Genomic DNA, 25,285 nt, shown 5'->3' with positions numbered 1-25,285 from the left:
GTTTGTTTAGTCGTCTGAAATTAAGCGCACTTAAGCACACTCAGAAGAGTGTGTGACGTGTGTGTGTGTGTGTGTGTGTGTGCGTGTGTGTTAATACATTAAATTATACTACAAAGACCCATAAAGATGTATCCAAATACCCATAACAACTCAGAATAGGCTAACCTAGTCTGATGTTCTTCTACATGTTCTCTGGCGCCACCTGGCGATGAAAGCTTGCAACAGCCTCAGCATTTGGCAAACAACACCACCTATACTTGTATACAATGCACCCAAACACTGAAAACAATGAAACAATGAAAAAAGACAAATGAAAAAACATGTTATATTCATGTGGTTTTATGCTTGTAAAACATCAAAGAAAGCAACATTTAAAGGTATCATGTCCTGTTATTCAGAGGCTATTAGCTTTCAAGGTTATCAAATAGTTTCTCGAGGCACATGCCGCCTTCGGGGAATGTTCCACGAGGAGTCGCACAAACTGGTGTGCCTTTTGTGAAATATGTACTGGAAACTCCAAAACATTCATGTGCACAAAGACAAGACGTCGAGTGGAGCTGCCTTCAAATGTATTCATTATAATATATAATTTAATATCGTTGCTGTCCGGAAGAAACTACCTAACTCCTTTTTTTAGGTTTTTGATTTAAAAACAAAACTCTTCATAAATCAGTCCTATTGAGCACCCTTTGCGTCTGTGTGTTGGTTAAAAAAACATATTGAACCAATGGAAAGTATTAAAAGGTGCTTCGACAAAAACCTCCTAACTCCACTTGAGCTGGATGTTTTTTCATTTCCTGAAAAATGAACATTTTGGAGTTCAGGAGTGGTTTCTTCCAGACAACAGAGATATAAAATAGCTAAATCAATATTTTGAGTCGTATAGAACAGAAATGTCACAATGTAGCCTAACAGTCAAACAACATTTAAATACATAGGATAATATGTTCACTTCTTACCATAAATCTCTTTGGTTTGTAAATGAATGAACAATGTCTAGCCTTTAAAGCAACCTTGTTTGCCTCATGTAAATCTCCATTCTACTTATTTTCTGAATCATCATTTAATATTTAAACAATTTTGGCTGCCTATTCCCAATATATGATGGCTCATCAGGGCATTTATTTTTTACATGTGTGGTCATTTAATGTGTGTGTGTGTGTGTGTGTGTGTGTGTGTGCGTGCGTGCGTGCGTGCGTGCGTGCGTGCGTGCGTGCGTGCGTGCGTGCGTGCGTGCGTGCGTGCGTGCGTGCGTGCGTGCGTGCGTGCGTGCGTGCGTGCGTGCCACGTGAATGATTCAGTTTTCACTTGACAAAAAAAACCAAGGGAATGGGAGAAAAAATGAAAGAAAAAGGTTGCTTGCAAAGGAACATTATCTAAACTTCTAGCTACTTCCTGGAATCAACTTTGTTGTGCGTAAACAACATTAGCCTATTTAACCTTCCAGCAGGAAGCACCGTATTGATTTCAATGTCACCACTCTCTTCCTGAATAGACACCTCTGTCAGCGCCTACTCAGTGGAAATTGACGTCAGAGCATCCATTATCATTCTCGCTCCAGAACGGGATTTTGGAATGCTCCTGTCTAGACTGGTGTTTCTCAACGCGGCCATGGGGGATTCGGAGAACGTTGGGGAAGCTAGAGCTATATATTTTTTTAAATGGTCGTTGTGCTAAATAGCAATCAAATATCTGATTGCCCAGTTTATGTACTGTATATGTGTACGCCTCACAATATGCGAATACACATATCTATGTTGGTGGCAATAGCAAAGGCATATGTCTAAGTAAAACGTTTGTGTTTTTTTGTAACTGAATAATCTAAGTGTTTAATCAGCCTTGACATTTACAGTTTGTGATGATATACATTATTATAATTATAATTATATACATTATATGCTATTATTATCAATAGTAACAATGCAATATTACTGCCTATTTTAAGGCTATACAATTCTATTTCTAATAGTCAATGGAATGTAGGCTAATAATCATATTTTAACAGTCCAATTTAATATAACATCTGTTATTTGGCATTCAATTAGAAGTTTTCTAAACTCTATAAGCGTTAAGCAGCATCACAAAATAATAATAATAAATAAACATACATTTTCAGAGTAGAAGCCTCACTTTTAATTTGGTGTTGAGAGTGATATGGGAACCAGGGGTATTGGATACGTGGAACTGTCAAAAAAAAAAGAATAAAGAAAAAACTATCCGAGATGTAGTGGAGTAGAAGTAAAAACACCTCCAAATTGTAATTAAGTACAGTATTTAACCCATTCAGGACGGGAACCCTTTTTGGTGTTTTAAGCATTATGTTATACTTTAGCTATTGAAAAATAGCAGATCTACAAGCTCATAGCGTGGCACCGAGTGCCGCACTACGAGCTTGTAGATCTGGCATTTTTGAAAAATCGTGAACATGTTGCGGGGGGGGGGGGGGGAAACAACAACATATGTTTTCAGATTGGGGTTCCTTCACATGAAATAGTTTTGAGTACAATTTAGAAGAAATGTTTTGAATTTTGACCTCAGGTCTTAATGGATGATTAAGTAAAAAACAATAATTAATAACAACGTTTGGGGAACCACGTGGTCTAGACGTTTCTCAGAAGCCAAGTAGGTGGGTTGATACCGGACTGGGAGAAGTAGTTCCACCACCACGGCTTCTCCTGGCGCTCCAGGCCCGGCTCGCCCGGTTCGCCCGGCTCCGTCTCTCCGTGGCTCTGGAACTGGTTGTAGGGGTCGAAGCGGTCCCACGAATCCACCGTGGGGAACAGGTCATCGTTGATGTCCGGCTCCACGGGCTCCTGCATGGATGGCAGTGGTGGGAAAAAGTACTCAAATGTTTTACTTAAGTAAAAGGTATTAATACTGCAATGTAGAAGTACTCAAATCATGACAATAAACAAAAACATTTGGGGCCGAACAAATAATTAGAAAGAAGAAAAAATAAAAAATAAAAGTTTTGTACCCTGCCTTTTTTTCTTCTAATAATTAGTTATTAGCCCAAAAAAAATTATTGTCATGATTTGTCAACTCGGCTGTTGGCTTTGTCCGAGGCTTAAATGCCTTTCAATAAATACTTTTTGAAACGCCTATGGGAAAAATAAATGGGGAATTATTTCCTGGTGCCTCGTCGTTCTGAAAGGGGGCGGGACTGCGACGCTCTATAGGTGGTATCAAATGTACTTAAAAGTACCAAAAGTAGAAAGTACTTGTGAAGAATGCCCGGGTTGAAGTTGTTATGGGATTTTAATCCAGTTTCGTTTAAATCAAATGAATTGTGCATAAGGGCGTTCCACCGCTCCACAAGCCTTTTGTAGGCTGGCAAGGATTAGGCACTGGAGCAAACTCGGACAGTTAAAGCCTTTATTCATCTTTATTCAGCAAAAACGACAACGTTTCGATGTAACTATAACATCTTCGTCAGGTCAAGTAACAAATTGTGGTTCCATACCTTCCGCAAGACAAAGTCGACGCGCCCTGCCTTGTCCATGTTGTGAGGCAGGTAGATCCTCTTGCTAATCTTGGAGAAGCCCTTGGCCGAGGCGCTCAGGATGTGGGTACCAGGGTTTAGCAGACGCCAGTAGTCTCCGTCATCCGCTGGAGAGAGGTCGAGATGGACGGATGGAGAGATGCGGCGGAGAGAAATGTGGGGAGGGGGATTACTAGGATAGCATACAGTTTACAGCTGGGGTGACTGAGGTCCATGGCAGAAAGTCTACCTTCAGTCAAAATGTACTGTCCATAAAAGGTTGTCAATACTGGAATGAGCTCCCTCTCACACTAAGGGAGATACCCACTTTCACAGCTTTTAAAGGACGCTTAGTCCAAAATAGAGTAAACCTACCCTAATAATAGTTTAATCTTTTCTTATTTTGTTTTCTTACTAGTCTTATTACGTTTGAAATGTACTGGGTATTTGTATGCTATGTCCTGTATGTCAGTCCTGTTTGTATCGTTTGATTTCTGGGGACTGCAGATGGAAATTAGCATGTTTTGTGAAATCTGGTATATTTACACTGCATTTTTAATGTAATGTTCATCAATATACACTGTCCCAACTAAATAAAAAACGAATAAAGTAACTGTAAGCTGGAGAGTATGTGAAATAGCTGCTATGTAACATAGCTTGGTATTATATTTTTGAGTGGTGCAGCCACTCCAATGACCAGCAATGTCTGTCCCTATCCGTGAGTCAACAGTCTGTCTTGAGAGACTAGGGGTAGATTAACCAATATAAATACATGAATAAATACAAATGCATAAATACAACATTAAACTCTCACAAAATATATGATGATAGAGGTGCGGCTCACATGCCGAATACATAATGGACTCTTGATATGAAAAGGGTTAGTTGCTCCTTACCCGTGGTGACGTCCTTTCGGACTCCCCTGACAGAAATGACGGCTCCTTTGATCCCAACGCCATCCTCGTCCTTCACCAGTCCCTTGATCCCGCGGTGGACCTGCATGTGGTCAAGGACATCAACACAGACGCTCACTTTTCACTCTCTGAAGAGTTGAATTATTAATAATGTAGCACATTAACATAATGTATACAATCGCAGATAAAATGCTTTGTTTTCGTGTGAAATGGTCATAATGCAGGGTTGTGGCCTGGGCCGTGGCGCAGCGTTCCAGGCACCTTGGCTGGTAATCCAGTCTGGCAGTGTGTCGCGGGTTCGACTCCCGATCCCGACCGCCTTTACTGCATGTCACCCCCCCCATCTCTCTCCCCATTTCCTGTCAGTCTACTGTCTGTCCCTCCATAAAAAAATAAAAATAAAGGCGAAAAAAACATTTAAAAAAATAATAATAATGCAGGGTTGGTTTCGTTTTCATGTGAAATGGTCATAATGCAGGGTTGTGGCCTGGGCCGTCAGAAAATGTTCGACTACTCTTTTTCCCTGACGAAAACTAAATAAAAACTAAGCTATAATGATTAAAACTAAGACTACATTGACAATTTTGTCAACAAATAAAAACTAGACTAAAATGTTAGGGACGAGGGACTAGCGGAGAAGAGATCCAGTAGAACTAAAAGAAAGGTCAGTTTAAACTTGGTTGTGTCACTCTCCGATAATAGCAGATCTACAAGCTCACAACATGCCACGCTGCAACACGTTGTGTGCTTTCGGCACACATCAGAGTATAAATCAGGCATTTCAACGCCATCACGGCCAGCCAAAATACATTTTAGTCGACTAAATCAACTGTAGCTTTAGTCGATTAAAATCTTATGGTATTTAGTCAACTAAAACTAGACTACAACTAAAATGTTTCAGATGACAAAAATGTGACTAAAACTGAATGGAATTTTAGTCAAAAGACTAAAACTAAATCAAAATCTGCTGTCAAAATCAACACTTCATAATAGTAACTCCATGCAGCGATGATGTTAATAACTGTTCATTTTACATTATCTACAGTCCTGATACCGAGCCGGCTTGTACATTCCAGTCATTCTGCGCCTCCTTTTTCCTCCTCCACTCAGGATAAAAGAACAATTTAAGCGAGAACAACACATAACAGTAATACATCAAATACATAGGAATTGTCATCAAGGATCATATCAAATAAACACTCACAGACTCCATAAAGCTGAGCAGAGCCTCTTTGTTCCTCTTCCACTCGGGATAGAGCTCGGCCTCGGAGGGAAACTTGTCACAGCCCAGCTCCACCGTGATCTCCAGACAGTTGGTGTGGAGGTAGTTGAAGTCTGACATACCTGGGAGAGAGACATACAGACGTACAGAGAGAGAGAGAGGGGTGGGTTGAAGATATCAAAGTATTGACTTTTTTCCCGATATTGTCCAACTTCTAATTTCCGATACCAACCGATACTGATATACGCGGAATATCGTGGAATGAACACATTATGCCTAATTTCATTGCGATGCCCCGCAGGATGCATTCATAAATGTAAGGTTTTCCAAATAAAAATATTATTAATATCGTGAATTGGGGAGAATTTTGTATTAATAGAAAATGTAAAAATGTAAAAATCGGATTAAACCGATTAAATGTATTAAACCGATAACGATATTTTCAGATTTTTACATTTTTATGCAAATATCGGCAGAGAATATCGGAAGGCCGATAATGTCGGACAGCCCAGTATATGTAAATCAAAGCAAACTGATCACCTCAGAGATGTTTCGGGCAAACAGGATTAGCATCATGGCTTCAAAGTGTCTGGCCGGTTTTATGGTTTTAAATCAGGTGGTTGAACCTTCCATTCTGCAGTTCTGTTCTAATCTCACCTCCAGCAAAACTGTACCACAGGGCTCCGTTGATGATCCCCCCCTGGTTCTGTTCTATAATCTCACCTCCAGTGAAGCTGTACCACAGGGCTCCGTTGATGATCCCCCCCCTGGTTCTGTTCTATAATCTCACCTCCAGTGAAGCTGTACCACAGGGCTCCGTTGATGATCCCCCCCCTGGTTCTGTTCTATAATCTCACCTCCAGCGAAGCTGTACCACAGGGCTCCGTTGATGATCCCCCCCCCCCTGGTTCTGTTCTATAATCTCACCTCCAGCGAAGCTGTACCACAGGGCCCCGTTGATGATCCCCCTGGTTCTGTAGAAGGACGATCCGCAGCGCTCCGTGTCGTTGTTGGACATGGTGGTGTGGGCGTCTGCGTAGGTACGAGCCAGCTGCTTGAAAGCCTAACACACAGCGAGGTATGGAAACAGACGCGTAATGTCAGAAAGAAAAAATGCACGCACGCATGCACGCACGCACACACGCACACACAGTGAATGAGCATAGTAGCCACTGTGTGCTGTGCATTCATTATATAGGCCTATACATAAGGACATTATTCAAGGTGCAGGACATTATTCAAGGTGCAACATTATTCAAGGTGCGTATAGTCCATCCACCCATCAATCAATAAAAATCACACCCGTGTGAAGTGAGGGCGCCCTTATCATCATACATCATCATACAAAACATTCCGTGCTCAGCCAGTCAAATCATCACAAATGTTATTCCGGCCAATCACTTTTGGCGTCTTCACTTTTCTGCCCTCACTTTTATCCTAAATATGTACTTTGCTCAGCCAATCAAATCATCGTTATCGCTATGGGGTGATCAGCCAATCATCAGCCAATGCTTGTGTTCACACAAACCCTCAAAGCTGGGCATACTCAAAAATGGTAATAATAATTATTCAAAGCTCCCAACTGCAGTGCAACATGTTGCTCAACAACAATGACTTTTAATCTGGCAGAAATGTTGAAGTAAGCATAGTAGACCAGTGGTTCCCAAACTTTTTCACGTCAAGGACCCCCAGATTGACACTAATTAGCCCGCGGACCCCCATTTGAAAAGATATGCCAGTAAGAGAAGATTCTTGCGGCTCTAGCAGTGATTCTCAACCCGTTTAATTTCAAGGACCCCCAGTTTGACACGCTTTAGTCTACGGACCCACATTTAATGGCATTTCTATCTCTGGGACCCCCAATTTATATTGTAAAATCAATGTTAATTTAACTCTGAGAGTGTACAAATGGAACCAAACGGACCTGTTAGAGGCCGTTTGGTTCCATTTGTACACTCTCAGAGTTACAGACCCATAAGGGTCCATTTGGTTCCAAACTATCATTTAGCTGGGGACCCCCTGGAACTCCCTCAAGGACCCCAGACCCCACTTAAGGTACCACTGTAAAGTAGATGAGGCTTTACCTGTTCATCGGGCGTGGGTGAGAACATCCTCTCCTCCTGTGGGTGCTTGGAGAAGTCAAACGGGTAGGAGACCACTAGCTCCCCTCCATGGAGGCTGGCGGACTGGACAAACGGTATTGACCGGATCCACTTCATCACTGCAAAGGTCTCTGGTGCCACCTATGGACCAGAATGGGGAAGTGCAGATAGTTACACCCCGCCAATAATTCCAATATAATCTTCACTTGTAAGGTTAGAACATAAACCGAAATATGCCCGAGCGTGTAAGACACAACCAACTCCTGTGGTGGAAAAAGTATTCACATATTTTACTTAGGTAAAAGTAACAATACTGCATTGTAGAAATACGCCATTACAAAAAGTCTGGAATTCAAAATCTACTTGAGGAAAAGCACAAATGTATTGGCATCAAAATGTACTTAAAGTACCAAAAGTAAAAGTAGTTATTGTGCAGAATGTCCCATTTAAAGTTTTAAATGTTTAAAAATCTTTTGAAGTTGTTAATGTATGTTTTGTAAAATCTACAAAGTAACTAGTATCTAAAGTTTTCAAATAAATATAATGGAGTAATCTGAGATGTAGTGGAGTAGAAGTAAAATGATTGGACATTGGAAATAATCTAGTAGGCTAAAGTACAAATACAATACCTCAAAATTGTACTTAAGTACAGTACTCCACTGCCGTCCTCTTACCTTGCCAAACCAGTAGTTGTCAGGGATGGGAACGTGGTCGGTCCGGTAGTACCTGCTGCGCCGGTTCCGATAGAGGACCGAGGTGAGGTCCGGGAAGTTGCGATTCAGATCTAAATTCTGAGCATTGGTTCGACCGTTGGTCCAACCGTTCAACAAGTGACCCTGAAAATGGTTGGATTCAAACAGATCGTTAGTAGGGTGACTTGGGAACGACAGGGACGATGGGATGGAATTGTTAAGTGATTGGATTAATTGATTAATAATATTAATGATATTGATGATAATGACGGTGCTCGTATAGTGGATATTAGTGATTAGAAAATGCGTAGTTCAGGGAAGCAAATATTGAGAAACGTATGTGAGTATTAGACATTAATATTAAAGGGCAGACCGGGTTAGATTGTGTTGGTTAATGCTATGATTAACTGATGTTGAGACAACAAGGCCATGTATCCGTCATGAGAATGAGATCCAAATAAATAAAAAAAGATGGACTTGAGATAAGAAGCTGGTAACTGTATAGGCTATTCATCTACAAATCATGGATGGGACAATAATCGTTATAATAGTTTATCGTGATAAACTATTAGAGATTTATTGTGAAATTGTCCTCCGTCATTTTACTAGGATGAATTAGCCTTTGTTGAGCTGCAAATTCAGTACCACTTAAACCCCTCTCGCCGATCTACAAGCTCACAGTGGGTTGCAAACGCAACACTTTGTGAGCTTGTAAATCGGCTATTTATGGCGAACATCCCGCCCCCAGAATAGGGATACCGGGGTTTCAAGTGGTTAAACAAAAGTGACATTTTACTTTTTAAGCACATTTTTGATTATCACGATAATATCGTTAATCGCAATTATATTTGCCAAAACAATCGTGACATGTAATTTCGTTTCCTATCGCGCCGTCGCTACTACAAATAAATACCCATAGGTTTGGAATGAGCACAAACTGCATGACATTTCTATCCTTATCCGTCTAGACTTGCTTTAATCCATGAGTACCTCCTGCTGAGATCCTGCTGAGCGTCGTCCACGGCCTGCTATTTAAAGTGCTCATTTGTTCATTGCGTGGTCTTATTTCTCTCATGTTCGGTCATCAGTGATTCTATGGCTTATTGTGCATATTGCGTATAGGTTATTTTCTTTATTGCTTTTATGGTTCCTATATTTATGAATATTATTATTACTATCTGATCCAAATTCTAATTCCAGTGAGCATTGCAGACGTCACATGGCCGGTGTGTGACGGACGCCAGTCCCATCTGTGAAGTATCAACGGTGTATGATGACTTTGCAGCCCAATCGTAGTCCCTTTAACCTCCCATTATAAAATTACAGTTAAATATTTCCCCCCCCCGCAAAAAATGAAAAACATATGTGAAAGAAAATGTTGCGGAGTTGACCTACAGTACTGGCACCGTGCACAAGAACTGCCGGCGCTGATCAAGTCCAGCGTTTTGCAAGATTAGCTCCTCGAAATACATGCCGTAAAAATGTAAGTGGTTCGGATGGATTTCTTCTACAGTGGCTTCTATGCACCATTGAAGTGATGATTAGAGTAGACCTAGCATTCCTTAGTTGAAAACAGAGTGAAAACAGAACAGCTCTCCCACTGCCAGCTAGCTAACTACAACTAACTACAGTATATGTGCAGTATAATGCAATTTATTTTGAATATAACTTTTTTTTAAAAAGTGTAAACCTTTTTTGGGTATGTTTCTGGTAGACACCATTCGATGGCATTTCTCCCTATAAACCGTTATCCTCCGTTTGTTTGGTTTGGGTTATCTGGTAGTGGGAGAGCCATGAAACAAATTCAGAACACGAATTCCACCCAAAAGAAAGCCCATAAGTCAACCCCACGGACACCACCACCACCACCACCAGTCGGGACAGAAAGCCGGGAAAATCGGGAGCGGATAATGGCGGTTTGTCTTTTTTTCTTTATCAATATTTACTTCCTGTTCGCTGAACTCCGGGTCATTTCTATCCTCTACCTCTGAGGCGGCCAGCTCGTAGCCGTCTGGGTTCATGGAGGCCAGGATGTGGATGCGGGTGTTGTTGACGAGGGCCTGGACCCGCTGGTTGCCCAGCCTGTACTCAGAGCACAGGTACTGGGCCAGGTAGAGGAGCAGCTGGCGGCCCAGCACCTCGTTACCGTGCATGTTGCCCACCAGCTTGATCTCCGGCTCCACTATACAGTAGTGAGGGTGGGTGGTGGTGAGAGCAGGGAAAGAGAGAGGTGTGTGCATGGAGAGATGGAAGAGATTTTCATCAATCGTGGATATATTGTAGGCAGTGGTGGAAAAAGTACTCTATTTTTTTTACTAACATAAAAGTATCAATACTGCAATGTAGACTGAACTACTTTGTTACAAGTAAGTCCAGAATTCAAAATGTACTTGAGTAAAAGTACAAAAGTGCCGGCATCAAAATGTACTACCAAAAGTAAAAAGTACGGTGCTCACTATGCAGACAAGTTTTCAAATGTATAATGTTTTAAAAATAGCATATCTACAAGCTCACAATGTGTTACATTCATTTGCGACGCATTGTGAGAAATTCTACAAGCTTAAAACATTTACAACATCTACAAAACAAATGTTATTTGCATAGGTACTTATAAGGGTTAAAATATCAGGTGAGAAAGGGAAAGGGGAGGGCAGAGGACATGAATGAAAGCAAGGATGGGTAGAGGACATCGATGAAAGTAAGAAAGGGGAGAGAATATGAAGAGGATGTGAATAACTAAAGGGGGGAAGGACTGATGGGGATATACAATAGAAATTTAAGGAAAATAACTAACTGAAATTAAAGTTTGTCGTTTGGTAATCTCTCAAGAACAGATTCCGAGCTAAAGAAACAAACAGCCTCCTTTTGTGTTTGCCGATGGGTTCCCAGATTGGTCGTTTGGTGGTATTTGAGTACACAGCAGAATATTTGAGTGTTACAGTACTTCTTAAAGAGTAAAATTGTGGAATTAATTTGTACATTTTCAGAGTTATAATAATGTTTTCTTCTCATTCTCCCCATGAGAATGGCCTAAACCGCCTGTGGGGACACCAGACTCCAGAGACCCTCTGGGTTGTCCTTGAGTTCCGAGTTAAGGGGAACCCGCTCTGACCTAAACCATAATTGTATCCCTATATATACGGCACACATGGGACACTCACGTAGCTCATGCTGTCCAGGGTTGTCGGAGAACTCGATGGCCAGCAGGTCCCTGCCCTCCACGCTGCGTCCGATGCTGTAGACGTGCGCGATGTGGGAGCACTTGGCCGCCATTCGCTTCAGCAGGCTGTTCATGTGGGCGTTGGACGTGTAGGTGAACTGGATGATGGTGCTGGGCTCTTCCGGAGAGAAGCTGGACATGGCTCGCTCCTGCCTGGCTGGAGGAGCCACACAGGAGGGAATATTCATGCATGGCAAGCAGCGAGAGCACAGTGAGTGGAGGAGAAAGAAAGGGAGGAAAAGTAGACCAGGGCAGTGAGAAAACTGATTGTACAACAATGTGTCACTTGCTGAATTGAGAAGCGCGACGCATCAAAATCAGTCCACACACACACACACACACACACACACACACACACACACACACACACACACACACACACACACACACACACACACACACACACACACACACACACACACACACACACACACACACACACACACACACACACACACAGTTAATATGTGCGTGTTTGTTAGGTTGCGCACAGGTGGTGAAAAACAAGTTAAACAACCATGCTATTTTCGTGCTGATACCCACCCAGGCACCCAGCCAGGCAGCCAGCCAGCCACACACATAGCTCCGTAAGGGAGTAGTTGCACCACTCCAAAAAACTCCCTACTTGGCTGCCACATGACATCACAGGGAGGCATGCTGATTTTTTTAGGGGGAATGCTGATTTTTTTTTTTGGGGGGGGTTGCTGATTTTTGGGGGCACATGTGCTAGCACCCCTCAAACCACACACACATGGGCCATGGCTCAGTGGTCCAGGCACCTTGGCTGGTAATCCAGTCTGGCAGTGTGCCGCGGGTTCGACTCCCGATCCCGACGGCCTTTACTGCATGTCTTTCCCCCCATTTCCTGTCAGCCTACTGTCTGTCCCTCCATAAAATATATAAAATAAAGGTGAAAGCCACAAAAAAAAACATAAAAAAAAAAAACAACACACACACATTTACACCGATGGCGGAGGAAACCATGCCAGGCACCAACCTGCTCATCGTTAGCAATTAAGGGTTCAGCGTCTTGCTCAAGGACACTTCGACATAAATGAGGCTTTAACCTTACCTTTCAGGCCAGCCAGGGGGTCGTAGCAGCCCTCCTCGTCGCTGGTAAAGAAGCGGTCGCAGTCCAGGAAGTAGGGCCAGGCCATCTGGATGGACTCGAAGGCGTGCGCGCAGTCCTTCCTCAGCTCGTCGCACGTGCTGCGGCAGGGCTTGACGATCCTGTCGCCCTGGCAACGGGGGGCGAGCACGGAGCAGCCCACCAGGCGGATGTCGGGGGAGCACTCGCCGTTGAGCAGGCCGTGGATGACGCTGAGCAGGAGGTACTCCGCTCCGGACTCCGCCTCCACCTGAGTGCGGTGGCCCAGGATGTTGGGGAACATGGTTCTGGAGGAGGAGGACATTATTTGAGCGGTGGTGGTGGGAAAAAAAGTGCTCAAATGTTTTACTTAAGTAAAAGTATCAATACTGCAATTATACAAATACTCTGTTATACAAGTAAAAGTCCGGAATTCAAAATTTACAAAAGTATTGGCATAATACTTAACTTAAAGTACCAATAGCAGAAAGTACTATCACTATGCAGCACATTGTCCCATTTTAAGTTTCAAATGTATTAAAAACAAAAAAATGAAAATAGCAGATCTACAAGCTCTTCTACGAGCTTGTAGATTGGTTATTTTCAAATGGCCAAAATGTATATAATGTTGAAGTGTTTGATGTATATGTTTTGTAATAATCCAAATCGACAAAGTAACTAGTAACAATTGTTTTCAAATAAATGTAGTGGAGTAAGATTACAATATTTGCCTCTGAAATATAGTGGAGGGTACTCAGGTAATGAACAAATACCTATTTAAGTACAGTACTTAAGTAAATGTACTTTACACCACTGTTGAAAACCACTGCGTTACAGGATAAATAGATCGACTGCTGAACATTGCCATTTCATTGGCAACTAGAAAAAGTGCCCCTGGGCGCACAGGTCTCCACCAGGATAATAGCGTTTGTGATGTTTGGACAAAATGTGTAGGAGTAATGTAAACATGTTTTTGTGTCTGTTTATTGCAATACTATTCCGACTGTCATTAGACCGACAACCTACCTCAAACCCTAACCTAACCATAACCATAACCATAAGCACGGAGCAGCGCATGTTCGACCGCATGTCCGACCGTTGTTTCCGCATGTCGGACTTGTTTTGATTTTCTTCGTACTAATTATTTGATCGACCCAAAACATTGTGTTTATTGTCATGATTTGTCACGAGCCGAGTTGGCTTTTGTCCGCGGTGTAAACGTCTTTAAATAAATGCTTTTTGAAAAGCCTATGGGGAAAATGAATGGAAAATCATTGACTGGGCCACTCGTCGTTCTGAAAGGGGGCGGGACTGCGACGCTCTATAGAGATAGTGTATACCGATGTGCGTGATGTAGGGATAAAATGTATACGAGTAATGTAAAGAAATGTGTTTTGCCAAAAATCGGCCTTATGGTGGCGCTATAACAGGCCGCTGTGGAAGATTTGGGGCAGAGGTTCGTCGATGGCATCCAGGTTGTGTGTGCGCACGGTTTGGCATCGACCAGGCCGACGGTGCCGGAGATTAGCTGTACGCAGACGGACGGACACACACGGACGGAGTGCAAAACATACTCTCCCCATGACTTCGGCTGGTGGAGACAATAGGATTACCATAATGAGACCCACCTGGTGTAATCCAAGTCAGTACAGTAGCCCAGGTTCACTTCTGTACATGTGGCTGTAGAGAGAGAGAGAGAGAGAGAGAGAGAGAGAGAGAGAGAGAGAGAGAGAGAGAGAGATAATTACACACTCATTTTAAGGGATTTATTGGTCCCTTCCCTTGTCTGACTTCTGTCATACTTAAAACAAACAAATAGTGAAACCTTTGATTTGAGTACAAGAGAGCGTTGTGGTTGTCTTTAACCACATTAACCCTCCTGTCTCTATACTGGGCGTGATGTCATCATTGGCGAACATTCAGTGAAAACAAGCAGAGTTCCTTTGACAGTCTAACTACAGTATGCGCAGGGGGAGGCCTGTTGCATCTTGCAGGGACACTTGGAATTTGCCCACAGGAGGTCTCACATTTAGGGTCTAAACTAAAGACTATAAAGGCCTATTCATACTCCAGTTTTAGGTGATAAGCTACTCACCTTTTCGGTGGTTAGTAAAAACAGACATGTGTTGGGGTGAGCAGCGATGAGTGGCTTATCACCGCGGCGTGATGTCATGTTGTAGTTTTCGGTGGTCACCGTTGTTACATAAAGCTGGAGTATGAATCAAGGCCCATTGGAGGATAAATGAAAGGTCTAATCTTTCAAATAGGCTACACAGAATAACTATTCCTACTTCTGGGCCCCTTCCCTACTTCCTTCACAGGTGTTACTGATGATACTAATGAAAGCTCAACTGTTCCATTCTGGTCAAACAGAGTCAGGGTGCTGAACACTGGGCAGTGGGTTCCAAAATCAAAATGGCCCTGTATGGTTGTGTAACTCTGAGAGTGTACAAATGGACTGGTTCATTTGGTTCCATTTGTACACTCTCAGAGTTATGGAGGTCCTTGAAATTAAAATGTTTGAGACCCACTGTACACTAAATGGAACAGAGCCTTAATTAGTCTATCATCGTAACACCTGTGAAGGAAGTATACAGGGAAGCGGGCTGGAAGTTGGAAGAGTTATTCTGTGTGCATAGAGCCATTAAAAAGAAAAATATTTGATATATATAACGATAAAAACAAATAAACTGTTATGTTTGTGGCCACCTACGTTTTTCCTCGGGTGCGTTGTTGCTGCATCTTCCTATGAAATACAAAAAACATCAGCAAAACCAATATCAGAAAATCATATAACGACGATTATTACAATAGCCTAATACAGTTCTCAAACACTTTAATTGGTTCCATTGGTAGGCTACAGTTACAGACTTGCAAGGGTCCATTTGGAACCCCCTCAACTCCCTGGACCACACACTTCAGCCAGGGAGAAAAACTACTACTAGGCAGGATCCCAATCACACCGGTAGGTGGCGACAGCTTCAAAGTTATGACATTCGACACTAGGGGAATGATAGAAACTCAGTGAGTTTCTCACTGTGAGATAATAATAATATTAACAAAAACTGCGTTTTACATCTTTAAATGTGAGAATTAGCCCATGATGTAGCTAACCTACCGCACAAACACAATAACACAAAGCGACTTCAAGCTAAAACATGTGTTTGTCTATTTATTGGGCTATAAAAGTAGGCTAACCTATACTTTTCTATGGTGAGGCGGCATACATTGACAGGGGCACTAAAATCAAGTTCTGTGGAAATAAAGCTCAAATCTGGGATTTCTTTTCAATTTTATCGTGGTTAAATTAAAAAGCAATGCTTTTGCGCATCCATTTATCCAAACGCACTGTCTATCTCTAAGACTCTCGTTCTAAACAGCTGATCGGCGGGCGGCGCGGGTTCAACTTCAAACCCCTTTGACCAGGAAACTGGACACGCATGATGCACGTTTAGAGCTGACCTTACCAAAGATGTCGTCCCGTGGGTCACAGTATCGCTGCGGCGGGGAACCCCAACTTTTCGACTGCAGGAGGACAAGCAGGAGCGCCGAAAATGCCACAAGCATCTTGTACTAGTTCTTGTCAACACACACGGCGGTGTGATGTGGCAGTGTGTGTGGAACTGCTACAGGCAGGCAGCTCCTCTCTTCACTGTAATTTACTACCACCCACGAGTACACGGGGAAGAAACCTTAATCTCTCCTTTGTGTGCGCGCAGTGCGCGGAGCATCCCCGATGTGATGATCCAAGAGAGCAGAATAGCCTAAAGCACAGTTTCCCAAACAGTGGGTCAGGGCCCATTTGTGGGTCACGGACACATTTTTTTATGGATCCATTTGTTATGTTTTTTGTTCCACACATTTCGTTTTCAATCATTATTTCAGAACATTTAAAAAAATATATATTCCCAAAAATTGTTATGCATTAAAAACTAAATGCAATGATATATTTAACTAATTTCATATACAAAAGATTGTATATTTGCATTTGCATGAAAATGTGACACATTGTTGAGCTTGTATAGATAGGCTATTTTCAAATGGCCGAATTATGCAAATGTATAATGTAGCCTATTTTTGTAATAATAATCAAAATTGCAAAGTAACCAGTAGCCTAACTATGATGTTTTCAAATAAATGTAGCCTAGTGGAGTAAAAGTAGAATATTTGGTAACCAAAATGGAGTAGAAGTAAGTATTGGAAATTGGAAACGCTCAAGTATAAGTATGCAATGCAAATACCTCAAAATTGTACTTATGCAGTATAGGCCTATACTTAAGTAGGCTCTGATGAAGGCTGCATATAGCCGAAACACGTAAGCGTTCCTTTTTGGTGTGTGCCAATAAATAAATGGAAATGGAGTATACTTTGTCCGCCATTTATTTAATTTTTGGATGTGCTACCATTTTGGAATTTTTATATTCCTATTATTTTTTATGTATACTGGATTTGGGTTTAGCACTCCACTGAAAACCATTGCTGATGGTGATGCGCAACCTCTTTTTCTCATTAAGTAGATGTACTTAGTTACTTTACACCACTATAGCTATCATATTTCACTGCAGCCTAGAGGACCCCATGCTGTGCACACCACATCAGGGAAGAAACAGGGCCTGTGTGTGTGTTGGATGCGTGCGTACGTGCGTGGAATGCTTTATGCCTTGCAGCCGTTTGAAGCATTCGCATATATAGGCCCATAGTAAGAAGAAAGCTAGGCAGGCTTGCATTTAATCATGTAAACTTTAATTCATATTTGCATCAAACAGACAACATAATGAAACATTTTTTGTTTGTGGTGAGACAAGACGATTTCATCACAAATCCAACATCAAATATAAATGGATCCTCCCATCGCCATCATAGCCTATTATAGGCCTATAATGTTTATTAGTCCCCTGCTGACAGTAGCCTATAGCCTATAAAATGTCTTAAACACTTGAGACCCATGCAGGCAAGCATCCCTATTCTATACACACCAGGGGTTTTCAACAGATTGTGAATGAGGGACCATATACACCACCCTGACTTAGAATCAACCTGGGGAGCACTGTTGTGTTGGGTCACATGGCTGAGGACATGGGATATAAGATTAGTGCTTTTGTAACACACATGCTGCTATATGCATCCCATGTGTATGATACAACATCCCACTGTTTCTCAACCAATGGCCTGCATTGACTACTAATAATTTCCTAATAATAATGACTCAACCTGCAGACAATCCAGTGCAATTCTCCCTCTTGAGATTGTAACTCCCTTTTTTTGTTAAATGTCTTGACCTCCAACTTGTCAGTAAGTGACTATATGGGGGCGGCGGTGGCTCAGGGGTAGAGTGACTGGATGGTAACCGCAAGGTTGCCAGTTCGATCCCATGCTCCCCCAGAGTTAGTGTCGAAGTGTCCTTGAGCAAGACACTGAACCCCTAATTGCTCCTGATGTGCTGGTTGGTGCCTTGCATGGTTTCTTCCGCCATCGGTGTATGAATGTGTGTGTGAATGGGTGAATGTAATGCACAATCTAAAGCGCCTTGGATAAAGGCGCTATATAAATGCACCATTTACCATTTACCATTTACATGGACGGTCATCATAGGTCACCAGGTCATTCAGTTCACGGTTTCGCAACTAGTGGAAATAAAAATAAAAAACAAGAATGCCACGCATTAACAGCCAGGTGAAACAAGCGTTCTCCGTTGTGTGCATCTGTCCATCTTTTCTGCAGCGTTACAGACTCTGTCTGGGTTGAGACCATATAGAGTTATAATATATCCAGAGCATGTGTGCAAATGCCAACTGTTTTAAAGTATTGTACAGTAACAACTAAAGTCTCTGTAATGTTTATGTTGTACTATTACTACAAAACAATCTAAAATAAAGGGATTTAAGATCATTAAAGCTGGGCTACTTCCGGTCCAGGACTTGTCCCCATTTGTTGTCCCCCATTCTCAATAGAAGTCTATGTAGAAGAGCCGCCATTGGACTGGCCCCATGAAGTGAACAGAGTTTGTGTAACTCTGTCTCGCTCTATGGCTCTGAATATATCTAGAGAGCGGATGAGGAGCGACAGCCCCCCCCAACCCTCAGACTTCAATGGCAGTCTGGGGGCTTGGTTGACACTTCCGCGCGGCATTTCAGAGTATGGACTATGGAGTCAGACTCCCATTGGCTTAGGCGGCGTTTCAGAGTATGGAGTCAGACTCCCATTGGCTTAGGCGGCGTTTCAGAGTATTTCATAGCCAACAGCAGCGATCATAAGCCAGGTTTCACCTGGCCAAAAACAAATCAACAAATCCTACATTACTAAATGTATGGTCAGGGACCACATGCAATACCTTTGCATGGGTGGTCCGTGGACCACCTGTTGAAACCCCCTGCTTGTACACAATCAGGGAGATTTTATGTAGATGGGGAAAAAGCCATCCAAGTAGGTAGTGGTGAAAATAGTAGGCTTAGTTGCCTTACTCACATTTCTTACTTTATAAGTACTGTAAAAGTATCAATAGGCTACTGCAATACAGAAATACCCTGTTACAAGTAAAAGTCTGATATTCAAAATGTACTTGAGTAAAAGTTAAAAAAGTAGGCCTATTGGCATAAAGATGTAGCCACTAAAAGTAGCAAAGGTAAAGTCATTATGCAGACTGTCCCATTTCAAAAGTTTTCAAAAATACAATACTTGGATTCAAGATGTAGTTGAGTAGAATTAAAAGTAGGCTATTGTATATTGGAAATACTCAAGTAATGTACAAATACCTCAAAATGCTACTAAATTAACAGCACATGTAATTGTTACTTTACACCACTTCCAAGTAGTCTAGTCTATACAGTAAAAGTCAGTGTCCATTTACTATAATAATATAACTTAATACAGTGGTTATAGGATGTCCTATAAGGACATACGCTTGTGTTTAAAGTCCTGCATCATGCTCATTTTATGCATCATCAGGCCCATATAGGTATAAACTAGATGCCTCCTTGAACGCTGCAGTTCATTGGTTCATACATCGACTCACTGGCCTTGGAACGTCTCGGGATCCCCCAGGAGGAAGTCACCAATGTTGCTCTGGAGAGGGAAGTCTGGAGCACTCTGATGGAGCTGTTGCCCCCGCGACCCGACTACGGATAAGCAGTTGAAGATGGATGGATGGATGTCTCCAGCGTATATAGGCGGAAGTCAAGCGGAAGTGCGGAAGGCACGCTGCGTTCGCTGCCACTCAAGTGACTACTGGCCAATGCGGATGGCCTGATTGGCCTACCGAAAGTACCCTTCCATGAAGCTTGCCTTCATGTTGCCTGCAAGAGAGACACATGCCCCAGAGACGAAGGAGGCGTCTACCCTTTTATGTCTATAAGTAAGTAAGTAAGTCAGAGAGGCTTATTTTATTGTCGGTATCAGCCAGGGTGCGGGAGTCTATCCCCGTTTCCATGCGCTAGACCTCTGGGAGATGCTGAGGTGGAGCGCGACACCTATACCACCAGCTCCCAGTACTTACCGCACGACATAAAGCCATGCTCCTCATACGCCGAGTGCCTGAGTTGGCCTTTTCCCCGGGTTCGAAACCCATGACCTTGCGGTTCGAAAGGCGAGTGCAGCGCTATACCGACTGAGCTATACTGAAACCTAAAACCTGTCAATGTCAATGTCCATTGATCAATCAGGCCATTATGGCAACGATGCCGGTGTCGTCCGCGGCGGTGTCGAACGTGCTCGTGGTGCTGGAGCACGAGTCCCTTCGCAGGATCTTGTTGGTGACGCCCGTGAGGACGTTCCAGTACGGCTGCCGGAGCAGAGAGTAGACGAACGGGTCGCTGGCCGCCTTGGCGTAGAACACACACTTGGTGGCGATTCCCCAGTAGCGGTGGATGTGCACGTGATGCGGCAGCAGCTCCACCAACCTGGTGGAATAAAAAGACGGAAGTCATTAGCAGTGGATATAATGCAGGGGTGGGCAACTTTGATGATGGAGAGGGCCACTATATTTCCACACTCACTCCAGAGGGCCACGTTGCATATTACTGTCGTAGTAAAAATAGCCGATCTACAAGCTAAAAACGCGCCGCGGTGCGACGCGTTTTGAGCTTGTGGATCAACTATTTTTGCTATCTTTGAATTGAAATCCTGAAAAAAATGTGGCAATTATTTTTTTATTGGAATCCTGAAAAATAATCTTTTTATTTAATTTCAAATTAATTTATTTATAACTTTATGAACTAAATCCAAACACATTGGACATACAAAAGCGGGTCATGTTTGCATGTTTGGAATTGTAACAGCTGAAATCAATCATTTATCAGTATGGGGGCCACATTAAGTGAAGGTGGGGGCCGCATGTTGCCCCCGGGCCACCAGTTGCCCATGTACGATATATATCGAAATCAGCCATCATATCGGCCATAAAAATGGCATATCAGTATCGGATCGGTCTCAAAATAATACAGATTATTTTCACAGATATTGATGACGCAATAATAATGTGAATTTCTGATGTTTGAAGGCAGCATAATCTGTATATTATCGGAATCGGTCAGAATCGGTATCGGCAGATATGACCCTGCAAATAATCGGAGATCGGATCATAATTCCATAATCGTGCACCCCTAGCCATTAGCAGTGCATGGTGGAAAAAGTACACTCAAATGTATTACCAAAGTAAAAGTATCAATACTGCAATGTAGAAGTATTATGTTCTATGTACTGATGTGTGTGTGTGTGTTTATTGTCACGATTTGTCACAACAAGAGTTGGCTTTGTCCGAGGCTTAAAAGGTCTTTCATTTTTTTTTAAATGTCTATGGGGAAAATGAATGGGGAATTATCTTCCGGGCCTGTCGTCGTCATGAAAGGGGGCGGGACTGTGACGCTCTTGAAAAGCAGAGGGTGAAGATGTTACCTTGTTAGTGTATAGGGTGAAAAGCAGAGGGTGAAGATGTTACCTTGTTAGTGTATAGGGTGAAAAGCAGAGGATGAAGATGTTACCTTGTTAGTGTATAGGGTGAAAAGCAGAGGGTGAAGATGTTACCTTGTTAGTGTATAGGGTGAAAAGCAGAGGATGAAGATGTTACCTTGTTAGTGTATAGGGTGAAAAGCAGAGGATGAAGATGTTACCTTGTTAGTGTATAGGGTGAAAAGCAGAGGATGACGATGTTACCTTGTTAGTGTATAGGGTGAGAAGCAGAGGATGAAGATGTTACCTTGTTAGTGTATAGGGTGAAAAGCAGAGGATGAAGGATCCGATGAAAACGCAGACTTTCTTGGTGGCGCGCTGCCTCCTTTGCTTCTGTTCCACCAAGCATCTCTCCTTTACACTGAGAGAGAGACAGAGAGAGAGAGAGAGAGAGAGGGAGAGACAGCACAATCTTTTTATAGTTTCACAAGATAGTATTACTCATGGCTCTGATTCATATTTATATTCAATATTTATTTGTACATATATACATTGTTTTATCTTGATTGTTTTGTTCCACTTTGGCAATGTAAACGTATGTTTTCTCACACAAATAAAGCTTCTTGAAATTGAATTGAAAATTGACAGAGACAGAGAGAGGGGGGAAGAGAGAGAGATACAGAGAGGAGAGAGATAGAGAGAGGAGGGGGAGAGACAGAGACAGACTGAGGGAGAGAGAGAGATAAAGGGGGAGAGAGAGGGGGCAATCATTTTTATTGATCAAAGCAAATGAGCCAATGAGTCATAGGCTGCTATATTATAACACTGTTTCCCAAACACTGGTCCAGGACCCATTTGTGGGTCACGGACCAATTTGTATGGGTCACGAGTAGAAGTCCCATTTTATTTTCCTATAGCCTACATTTAAAAAATATATATTATATATCAAGTGTTACCAAATATTTAAAAGAATTGTACTTTATATACGTCGTTATATTTTTTCAAAACAAACAAACAAATTTAAGACATTCCATGAATAAAAAATAATGATTAAGAATTATAGTGAAAACGGTTGGGGAAAGGGAGAAAATGTAAAAGATGTTATTAAAATTGATATTAATAAAAACAAAAGAAAACATAATTAGTGAAAACACATTGTGCTTCAAGGCGCTTATATAAGATCTGATATTTTCACAAGTTTGGGTCACACAGGCTAGTATACAAGTTTGGGAACCACATGGGCTATAAGACTTGACAAAGACAGACAGGTCAGGTGAATGTGCAGGGCATCAGCATACCTTGGGTGTATATCGACCAAGAGCAGCAGTGTCTGCACTGTGATCACGTCTATCCTCTTGCAGTGGAACCTGGCCACTCTCAGCACCTTCAGGTAAGCCACGCACATGACCAGCAGGCAGAGCGCAAAGCTCGTGGAGTGGAGCATCACCGTGAACACGGCAAAGCGCCACCTCTCACCTCCTCCTCCCTCTCCGTCCAGGTGAACGGTGCACGAGGCATACGTGCGGCTGTAGCCTCCCCATGCCATGGAAACCTCCGCCAGGGCAAAGGTCAGGGAATGCAGCAGGCAGTACGCCACCATGAGAAAGGCGTCCCGGTAGCGCATCTTGCTGCAGTAGCTCAGGGGGAAGACCATGGCTATCCACCTGTCGATGCTGAGCGCGGCCATGCTCAGCATGGCGTTGGTGCTGAGGAATGTCTCCGCGAAGCTCACGCCCTGGCAGAAAGCGTCCGAGAAGGGATTGTTGTCGCCCTCCTCCTCCATCATGGCGACCCCGAGGAAAGTGGCCGGCATGTTGATGACCGTGAGGAGGATGTTGGAGAAGGACAGGTTCAGGACGAAGATGCCGGGCACGTGGGATCGGATCTCGGCGCTCTGGGTGAAACATAGCAGCACTGAGACGTTGGAGAGCAGCGACACCACGGCGACCACGACGATGGACGCTCCCAGGAGGATCTCGGGTACGTTCATGTCTCGGGGAAAAATCTGGCAGTCTTTTTTTTTTAACAAAATTGAGATTCCGCCATGGTGGTCACGCGCTGCACGCAGATTACGCGCCACGGGAAAGGTCCCCAAAAAGCGGTGTTAACGAGTTGTCGTCATCCCAAACTCCTCGGATTCCTTCAGCTGTCACTTTATAACAACACCAAGTTGGCTTTCAGCAGGAGAAGAATGAAGAGAGAGCTGTCCAGTGCTGAAATGGAAAAGCAACGCTCGTCTTGCAAAGTATAGCCTATATTAACTAATATCTCTGGCTATTTAAACCCCCATCACATCTAGACGATGTTCTCCGCAAGTAAATTCCCATGCTAGATATGTACTTTATATTGTTCTTCTCCCGCGTATACTGGTGTTGTCCTCCGAACTAGCGCCTATAGTTGTGGGAAATATTAAAATTCTGGTACTCCTCCAGCACTGTGCGCCTATACTCCAGCGGTCATGCGCACTATAGGCAGCCCCCCTCTCTCCTCGTGCTGTACACTAGTACACCGTGCAGCACACGCCGCACGTGCGTTCCACAGCTGGCTCATGTGACTGTTTTGAGGAACAATCAGCCAACTGAGGCCGGCATGCATTATAGCCTATGTTCATATATGGAAGAGAGTGATATCTGAACATGTGCACCTGTTCTAGTATATCGTATCTATATATTGTATCATACAACATTATATATAGGATGCTTTTAAGGCACTGGTTCTCAAACCTTTTCATGCCAAGGACCCCCAAATTGACACTAATTAGCCCCCCGGACCCCCGTTACAAAATATATGCCAGCAGGGACGGGACCCTCATAAGAGAAGCTGTTTACGGCAGTGATTCTCAACCATTTTCATTACTCAAGGACCCCCTAGATTGATATGCAATAGGCTACGGACCCCCATTTAATGGCATTTCTCATGGGACCCCAATTGATATCGTAAAATCAATGTTAATTTAACTTTGAGAGTGTACAAATGGAACCAAATGGACCCGCACTTTACAAACCCATGAGGGTCCGCTTGGTTCCAAAATATAATTTAGCTGGGGATCCCCTGGAACTCCCTCAGGGGCCCCTGTGTGGGGATCCCCGGACCCCACTTTGAGAACCATTGATGTAAGGCACGTGTGAGTGTTCATTTTGATATTTCACCCTCCCGATGACCTGTTGCGTGCGCGCATCCGCCTGGGTGATGGATATCATATATGGAGGCTTGACGTCACGAGGCGTGACCATATATGGAGGCGTGACCATAGGAGGAGAGAGTGTGTGTGTGTGTGTGTGTATAGAGTGAGAGGGGGGTGGGGTGTAGAGAGGGGAGAATTCCTCTCTGTGTTGGCTCTTCCATTTCCTCCAGGAAACATGCAGTGTCCCAGAACAGTGAGGTGCTGATCAAAGTGACACATTTGGCATAAGCCCCTCCTCCTCACCCCCCCCCCCCCCCAACCATCAGGTAGTGCTGCGTGAGAGAGAGAGAGAGAGAGAGACATCATTTCCAACCATCAGGTTGTGCAGCGAGAGAGAGAGAGAGAGAGAGAGAGAGAGAGAGAGAGAGAGAGAGAGAGAGAGAGAGAGACATCAACACACATTTGGCACGTGTGTCATCAGTGTTCATTTTGAACACTGATGGCACACCCCCAACCATCAGGTTGGGGGTGTGCCATCGTGCCATCGTGCGCACAAGAGA

General features: G+C 43.2%; 2 protein-coding genes and 1 long non-coding RNA gene across 6 annotated transcripts in view; 1 reads left to right on the top strand and 2 right to left on the bottom strand.

The window, feature by feature from the left end:
* Positions 1-25,285, top strand: part of LOC306921578 — a 566,256-nt gene that overhangs the window by 389,109 nt on the left and 151,862 nt on the right. The gene's annotated exons all lie outside the window — the stretch shown is intronic.
* Positions 340-16,428, bottom strand: cpz (carboxypeptidase Z). Of its 4 annotated transcripts, none has more exons than XM_079498909.1 (13): positions 16,186-16,428; positions 15,432-15,464; positions 14,347-14,398; positions 12,704-13,026; positions 11,573-11,788; positions 10,358-10,593; positions 8,394-8,555; positions 7,702-7,860; positions 6,545-6,680; positions 5,600-5,739; positions 4,378-4,477; positions 3,464-3,609; positions 340-2,813 (listed from the first exon to the last, which is right to left on the bottom strand). In XM_079498909.1, the coding sequence occupies exons 1-13, from the start codon at positions 16,283-16,285 to the stop codon at positions 2,601-2,603; spliced, it is 2,016 nt and encodes a 671-aa protein (XP_079355035.1). In that variant the 5' UTR covers positions 16,286-16,428; the 3' UTR covers positions 340-2,600. The 4 variants fall into 4 exon arrangements, with proteins under 4 accessions (XP_079355035.1, XP_079355036.1, XP_079355038.1 ...); XM_079498910.1 differs by having other exon boundaries at positions 10,397-10,593; XM_079498912.1 differs by lacking the exons at positions 15,432-15,464; positions 16,186-16,428 and adding an exon at positions 14,814-14,956.
* gpr78a (G protein-coupled receptor 78a) overlaps positions 17,484-25,285 on the bottom strand; it is a 35,899-nt gene continuing 28,097 nt past the window's right edge. The window contains exons 2-4 of the mRNA XM_079499143.1: positions 22,900-23,814; positions 21,909-22,022; positions 17,484-20,613 (exon numbers count right to left, since the gene is read on the bottom strand). Coding sequence (XP_079355269.1) covers positions 20,373-20,613; positions 21,909-22,022; positions 22,900-23,591 — 1,047 coding nt within the window. The 5' untranslated portion in view covers positions 23,592-23,814 and the 3' untranslated portion in view covers positions 17,484-20,372. The remainder of the gene's footprint in view (positions 20,614-21,908; positions 22,023-22,899; positions 23,815-25,285) is intronic.

The sequence above is a fragment of the Electrona antarctica genome, assembly GCF_951216825.1.
Source record: "Electrona antarctica genome assembly, chromosome: 4".
Taxonomy (NCBI): Eukaryota; Metazoa; Chordata; class Actinopteri; order Myctophiformes; family Myctophidae; genus Electrona; species Electrona antarctica.
Note: the sequence above shows the minus strand (reverse complement) of the source record. Positions and strands in the feature narration are given on the sequence as shown.

Coding starts and splice junctions, on each gene's coding strand:
- cpz (XM_079498909.1), bottom strand. CDS start 16,285: ATGCTTGTGGCATTTTCGGCGCTCCTGCTTGTCCTCCTGCAGTCGAAA. Junction 7,861..8,393: donor ACAACTACTGGTTTGGCAAG/GTAAGAGGACGG, acceptor TCTGGTCCATAG/GTGGCACCAGAGACCTTTGC. Junction 5,740..6,544: donor GTGGTACAGCTTCGCTGGAG/GTGAGATTATAG, acceptor TCTCTCTCCCAG/GTATGTCAGACTTCAACTAC.